Source organism: Montipora capricornis, chromosome 12, assembly GCF_036669925.1.
Source record: "Montipora capricornis isolate CH-2021 chromosome 12, ASM3666992v2, whole genome shotgun sequence".
NCBI lineage: Eukaryota > Metazoa > Cnidaria > Anthozoa > Scleractinia > Acroporidae > Montipora > Montipora capricornis.
This window is the reverse complement of record NC_090894.1, coordinates 17,754,340-17,761,839: the sequence shown is the minus strand read 5'-3', so window position 1 is coordinate 17,761,839 and position 7,500 is coordinate 17,754,340. Positions and strand designations below refer to the sequence as shown.

General features: G+C 38.5%; 1 protein-coding gene across 2 annotated transcripts in view; it reads left to right on the top strand.

Annotated features, from left to right (window-relative positions):
• LOC138025260 (mitogen-activated protein kinase-binding protein 1-like) overlaps positions 1-7,500 on the top strand; it is a 52,337-nt gene that overhangs the window by 23,904 nt on the left and 20,933 nt on the right. The window contains exons 24-36 of one of the 2 annotated variants that reach the window (XM_068872489.1): positions 175-286; positions 1,014-1,077; positions 1,216-1,255; positions 1,397-1,467; positions 1,545-1,636; positions 2,033-2,097; positions 2,425-2,514; positions 3,310-3,388; positions 3,722-3,786; positions 4,107-4,139; positions 4,323-4,397; positions 4,803-5,014; positions 6,899-7,135. In XM_068872489.1, the coding sequence (XP_068728590.1) occupies positions 175-286; positions 1,014-1,077; positions 1,216-1,255; positions 1,397-1,467; positions 1,545-1,636; positions 2,033-2,097; positions 2,425-2,514; positions 3,310-3,388; positions 3,722-3,786; positions 4,107-4,139; positions 4,323-4,397; positions 4,803-5,014; positions 6,899-7,135 (1,235 nt within the window). The remainder of the gene's footprint in view (positions 1-174; positions 287-1,013; positions 1,078-1,215; positions 1,256-1,396; positions 1,468-1,544; positions 1,637-2,032; positions 2,098-2,424; positions 2,515-3,309; positions 3,389-3,721; positions 3,787-4,106; positions 4,140-4,322; positions 4,398-4,802; positions 5,015-6,898; positions 7,136-7,500) is intronic. The other variant, XM_068872490.1, reaches the window with a different exon arrangement.

Below are 7,500 nucleotides of genomic sequence, written 5' to 3'. Positions count from 1 at the left end.
ATCCCACGTGAACACCAATATAGATTAAGATTAAGATAAAAAAACACACAACCTTCCTATAATGATTTTTGTGCTTTATCCAGTGTAATAAGATAAAGGAAGGTTATGATTTTTTTAACCAGATAATGGCTTTTGTTTTATTTGTAAATACTTGTGCTATGTTCCTTTTGTCAGATAACATTGGATTCATCAGGGTCTTATGCAGCTACAAGTTGTTCAGATAAGAGTGTTTGCATTACAGAATTTGACACAGGGGAGTGTGTGGCAAGCATGTCTGGACATTCTGGTGTGTGCTATGAAGCTTCACTACATATATGTTAGGAATTATAATAATGTAGAGGTTGAAGGTTCAATTCCTCTCTTGGACTCTTGAGTTAATAGTGTTGTGGACAACTAGGATATCACCTTTACCATCACCATCAATAGTTGCTCTGGCTGTCATTGGTTTAAACGCAGTCATGCGTAATGGCTCATAAAAGAACTTAAGATTTCCGAACTTTCTACAGTCATTTGATAATGTGCACCATTTTGTTTTATTGTTTTGTGCGTTGTAGCTCTTGATTTGGACATTGAATTATTGTTTTGTTAAGTCACATTAATTTAAAGTCATCCTCAAGTTCAGAGAGATTAATCAATATTATTTTTTGGCTCGTGTTTCTGGCTGATATAACACGCGCTCTGATTTGCTAAGAGCGGCCAAGTGCCAGGGCATTATTCTCCAGTAATGCCCACGGGCCGGTTATGGATTATGTAAATCAGTTTTTTTCTTTTTTTTCTTTTAACCGTTCTGTTGGCCATATAATAAACAACTTTATAACCTCGACCATTTGGTCCTTAAGCGAAATTTCAAACCACAGCCTAGCTGTATTGAGCTCGCTGTCGCTTGGTCCATACGACGAGGCCTCAATTTGAGATTTTGCTGAAACGACCGCACTCGCAATTATTAAGTTGTTATGAAATACTGTTATCATTCAGTCATAACTTCATGTAAACTTATAACCTATCATTTGCAGAGGTTGTGACTGGAATTAAGTTCACTGCTGATTGTAAGAATCTTGTTTCTGTTTGTGGAGATGGGTGAGTTGATTATTTTTTGCAGTACTTAAGTTGTCTAAAATCATCACAACCAAATCTCTCAAATGTCATTGTTGTTTAAAGTGTGGAACCAAAATCATACTACCTAAGATATGCTAATAAAGGGTGTTGTGCTTGTAGATGCATCTTTGTGTGGAAAATCCCTTCAACATACACACAGGTATTTTTCGTATTAAATTAATATACATTGCACATTTTAGAAGAAAAAGGAACTTGTCTGAAGAAAAGCCTGTGCTGAGTTTTATTTTGCAATCCACCTCATAGCGACATATTTCCATGCATATCATTTATATTTTACCAGAATATGATTGAAAAACTCCAAGCACTAGGACATGACCCAGAAATTAAATTTCAGTTTGGAACACCCATAAGGTAGGGAGTGAAATTATTATTAGATTGTTCCAATTTATTACTGGTATGTAATAAAAGTCGTAATCATTTACAATCAGGCGTGAGACCTACAAAGTGTCACACCCCTCGATAAAGGAAGAGACTGAATTTTCATCTTCGGAATCATCAGCATTCTCTCGACCAGTTAAAGGTATGTGTGCTTTCTCATTCCATACAAATGCATTGTATTTTCAAGTGAATTAATAACCTTCACACTTCCATAGAAAAGTTAACAATTGTCGCGAAAGGAGATCATCGCAGTTACATATAAAGCAACCCATGACGGTGCAATTGCGCGGCACTTGCTCTACGCAACTGAGTCAGGCCAGCTGGGAGTTTGTTTAATGCAAGTTCAAGTTATATCCACTTAGAGGTGAATGAAATGATTTTAGAGTACGTGAAACATTTTACGTTTTCTAAAATCATGCCATGAAAGAGACTCGAAACATTTCAGGCGGCTTTATCTGTATTTGAACCCCACGAATTTACAGTGTATTTTGGGGGGATCCCCATTAATATCTTATATGCATCTTGTTCGTGTTTGTAGAGCCGAGTCCTCCAGTTAATTACCGCTTTAGTGTTGGGCAGTTGCCTTCTTGGGCTAAAAAGCAGGTACAGTAATTATAGACTTAAATCAGCCGGCCGTCTTTTTTTCCTATGTTAAATTTTGTATTACGTTTCAATACGAACAAGAGTCCAGTATCTCTCATCCTCAAAATGTGAGTGGCCATTCAGTGAACGTTCCATTTTTAGTGCTGTATCGCATTCTGTTGGTCGAATGCTGCTGTTGAGGTTTTGTTGTTTAAAAGATGGGTGCAATTCTTCATCTAGGGGTTTTTATCCCGTGAACTCAGGATGGATGGATGGTAGGCTACTTGGTGTTTTTGTCTGAACTGTAAATTTAGTGTTCTAATGGGAATGTTTTTGTTATTAACCTAGCTCATTGCCGGAGGAAGTGACACAGGTTTACCTTCGGAAAGTGATACCAATAACCAACAGACGGTTCATCTTGGGGGTCGCTGGGCGCAGGTAAAATGTTGGGTGCTGCGTGTTATTTATTTTGATTTATTTGATCAATTTGCCAACAAAGGCAGGTGACAACACAATAGAACATTAAGTTCCCTTCAAGGTGTATCACCCACCCAACCCAACTCACGCAATGAACATAAAAACTAACTACATGTACACCAATCCCTTCCCGCTGGTAACTTCTAAAAAAAACACGGGTTAGGGTTGCGACATGCTATAAAAGATTAAAGTTGTCGATAGCCGATCGTTAATTGATAAGCGTTCGTGATGCCAAAACAATAAACACGACGACTATTTGTCGCAACACCACATAGCAGAAAGGACTGAACCAACAGGATATCTCGAGATAAGCGAAGGAGCTGAGCCGCTTTCACTCTTAGACTCGATGACTTCGAAGATGGCGGAGTAGACTTTTTAAACATTCGAACAACAATGGATTGCGTGTTTTCTTTAGGCAGCTGGAGGTTCGTTGAAGAGTTAAATGTCAAGAAAGTAAAGTTAGAACGTCGAGGACCAAGGAGGTCTTTCAAAACAATGGAAAGAAACACGTAAAAGACCTTTCGACAGAGCTTGAGGAAACCCAGCCTTGACGCCATCTTGTCTGATGCTATGGGAAGCTATAAGGAGAATTGCTTCTCGAAACATACAGTGAAACGTGTCAAGTACTCCCTACTTTTGTCTGCAATAAACTTATTGTAAAACTTTGTTGTCGTAATAACTTTAACACTGGACACGTATACGCATTGCGCACCTATTGCTCTTGTAAATGTTTGGTATTCTCCCTTTTTTTACAAGCGAATTCAAAATGGCAGTATTCATGTAGGCGGAGACAGTGGGCCCTTGCGTAGAATTGCTTTCCCTCTCAATCCAGCAGGTGAGAATCGAATTATGTTTCTGTAAGTGAAATGATCTGGAATGCTGCTCACAATTATTTCATCTCTTAGAACATACTCAAGCTCAGAATGGCCAATTTAGGCGGTCATATTCTACAATGCATGCGGTCCACTTAATTTAAAGTTTTGCTCTGCAGCTTGATTGAAAAATTAGACATAATCTCACTAACGTAGTTTTCTTGGGCCCGGTGTTTTGTAAGTTACGGTTTCTTTTCCCATTTCAATTGAACTGGAAAAAACACGTACTGTAAGTTACGGTCATCGAACTCCGTTTAATGTTTGGTTGGTTGATGTTTTTTTTTTGTTTCTCGCAGACAGGAAGAGATATACCATTGAACCGATCTCATTACAGGAACAAGTTAGAGCTTTGGCTAACAGCGTATGTAGCTATCTTTGCTGCAATTTTATTGAGGTCACTTAAACTGTGTCTTTCTTTTCAAGGACGTCAAGGGTGCAGAAAAAAATTGTCTTGCCACTTGCAGTCATTTAACGGAAAATTAGTATCGGTAGTTTTTGTTGGCGTTAAAAATCAACGCATGTTAAAACGTAAAAATATTAGATGAGCAGGCAAAAAATACCGTACTATTAACAAATCATAGTTATTAAATTTGTTTGTTTTTATGTCGTTAGGGTTAGGGTTATTTTGTTACTCTCTTGAAAGTATTTTTTCCTTTTCAATTTTACTTTCTTTATTCACAGCCTCTGGAGAGACGGTGTTCTCTTACAAAAGGGGTAAGATTTGCAACATGTAACAATGGAAGTAATGTAACAAGGAAGGTCAAACCGTTGTGAATTCATTAACACAACACAATGAAAATTTAGAAATCTGTGCTTGAAGCATAATGCGTTTACTCACAATAGACTCTTTGTTTATGCATGACATTACTCATGCGTGGCTGTATGTGTATATTTTAGGAAGATGATGACCTGTTTTCATTTAATGGTAAAGCAGTATTAGATCAACTTGATGAGGACGATGGGGAGGATAAGGTGGGTGCATGAGTGGCTAGGGTACGTGTTTTGCCCCCGGAAATAAAAGCGTCAAGTAGTCAGCTAGAGGGAAATATACGTGAAGGTCACACATTAGGCGTACTCTTGGCTCTGTGTTCCGGTTAACTATGTGGTTGCGTGTCGACTCGGTAAATTATGTTTTGAGTTTTATTGTTTGACATTGATATTAGGCTTTGACACATTGTTTCAATTTACTGTCAAAAAAACAACCTGACCTTTGGTAGTTGGAGATAAATTACCTGCGAAACAATGACAACAAACGTGGGAAAGCACACTTTCCCCGTTCACTTTTGGCTGTCAATAGAGATTGAAAGTTCGGGTTGACCGGGCACCAGTAATTAATCACACAAACGGAACTGAGACTAAAAATTTCTCACCAAACAGGACAGCATGGAGACGCCTCCTGGAGTTACCGTGTCACGGGGAAGTGACGTCATGATGCATTCCCTTGGAAGGAGCAGTCTGGTTATCCCTGAAACAGGAGAACTGAAGTTTGAGGAGGCAGAAGAAGTAGAAGAAGTCAATGATGGAGAAGTGAAGGAAGTGATAATCTATCTTCCTCCAAGCCAAGATGATTTTGACAGTGAAGTTGCAAGGTCAGCCTAATATTCGAAGTATTCTTGTGTGTGTGGGTTTTGTGTTTGGAGGTTAGGGTGTTTACTATCTCTGTTTTGATTAGTGGGTATGTTGGGCTTAGTAGATGCAGGATACACTTTGGAGTCATGCAATACTCGATATGTAATCGTAACTCCATAATGTAACGCAGAGTAGGCCGCTGATCTAAAGGACGGTGCTGATGAACTAACCATTCAAGATGAAGTTTCTAGTTTCTAAAAGTTGTTTTTATGAGGATTTTACAGTTTTTAGCCTTTTTATGAAAGGCTGAAGAATTAACAAGTCACGCATTGTATTACCACCGTAGCGGAGCCTTCCCGCACTTCACTTCAAGAGGGCGAGTGGTATAAATGCCAACATACCAGCATGGTTAAATATTACCAGAAACCCATAAGAGTTGAAACGTGTAACGGCCCCTTGTGTGCTGGGAAACAAGCTTCTGAATATTCAATTTGCTAAGTACCATATTTGGAACAACAAGAGAGAAACATTCAACCATTCAGTTCGCAAGAACACCGTGACGCAATACCACCAATGTTCTCGCGCGAAATTAACTGGAGCGAGAGGTTTCCAAATATGGTACTTAGCACTGAATATTCGGAAGCTGTGAACGCGCGTTACATGTTTCAACCCTTATGGGTTTTTGATATTACTGCTCTGTAGTCAACAAATGAGAAAATGAGGTATCAGAAACTTTCGACCGTGTCTGTATACTTAAAAACAGTTGCTAATGCTAAAAAGCTGTACAAAACCCTTTCCTTTCGCTTTTTGCAAAATATTTATGATACAAATCTTATCATTTTATGACAGGTGGCAATATTTATGTGATAGCGTTCTCAATTGTCATGTTTTCTGATTTTGTTCAGCACTTCCAGCCCTGTCCAGCCGTCGTTTCGATCTAGAGATCTTGTTTCGTCTGGTTTTTTTGTTTCCTTAAATTGTCATGTCGTAAGCCATAAATTACACACCTTGCATACAGAAAGAAGGAATAGTACCCCGAGTCCACAGTGCACAAGCAACTGTGCATCTGAAATGTTTCTAGCGGCCATTGTCATAAGCAAGGAAAGTAAATTGACGAGTGAAAAGGCATTCCTTACCAATTTCGCGAAACTTCAACCTTCAACTAGTAAAGGAAAACTTCATTGAGCGAGATGTGGTGTTTGGTCGCTCCTGACGACAAAACCTGAGAAGAAAAACGTGAAAAGTTGTTTAACTGAACACGCACAAATTCGTAAAACAGAGCGAATTCAGCAAGCGCACGGATTGTGCGTAAGAGATTTAACATTCCCTCGTGCGGTTCGTGCCAGCAACAAGGAAATGCCATATTTGGAAGTTATGGAATTATTTTGGTCCTTGGCATTTTAGTTGTTAATTGTAGAAGTGGATTTGGTGCCTAAAGTGGATGCTGATCAGTTAAAGAAATATCGTCAAACTTGTATTTGGTTGTTTGTACATCGTAAACACAAGAACTAAGTGAGATACTTTGTAAATAAATAGGTCAGTTTTATATTCCTCTGAAAGAGTTCTCAAGTAAACAGAGGAATAATGCTCAAAGCATTGCTCATTATTCAGTTAGAAAAATTCACCCTGGAGTCGTTGGATTTACGATATTCCAAAATTCAGAAGTCTCGAAAAGTTTCAGTATGTAAATTCTTACAAGTTGAAATCCAAAGCTGATGTGTCAAAAATCAGAGAATTCTAACATTTTTCTTGTAGAACTTGTTTAGCTGACCCCACCTGCTTTTGTTCTTGTCTTAACACTTTTCAAGTTAATCCCTTATTCGCCGATTCTTTCCTCCTTCTTTAATGTTCAGGTTTAATATGTAATGTTCTAAGCTAACAGTTTGCACCTTTACTTGACCCAGTGCTCCAAGGGTCCAAGAAATTGTACATCATTACGAGGCTCTACAGCTTGATCATCATATGTCTTGCCCAAATATCAATCAACCAAACAGTTGCAACGGATTTCAAGATGATTCGTCATCGGACGAACAGGATGAACTGGTTTCTACTAATATTCCTCTCCGTAAAAACATCGCGGCGCCATTATACAGGTCTCCGTCCCTTGATTATCTGCCGTCTCGAGATCAAACTTTTCTGAGGTAACTTAATACTCATCTAAATGTTCGTAACATAAAATGTATTTTAATGGCACCTTAGAGAAAACATAAAATCAAACCCATGGTCAAGTTATCCCTTAGCGGCAAGTAAAGAGAAGTGGTATTTTTCAGTCTTGAAAGGGACTTCATTTTGTAGGCAATGTGACGCAGAATACTAGTAAATAGGATGGACATCACTATAACCACTAACAAACGAAATTCATTTAAGGTGGCTGAAACCAGTTGCACTACTTTTAAGAGTCCTTCTTATTGGAAGGGTTGTCACTACAGCACTGTATCACTAACAACAATGTTATGGCACAATATGAAACACCAATCATAGCTTAACAAAATGCGCCCACTATTGT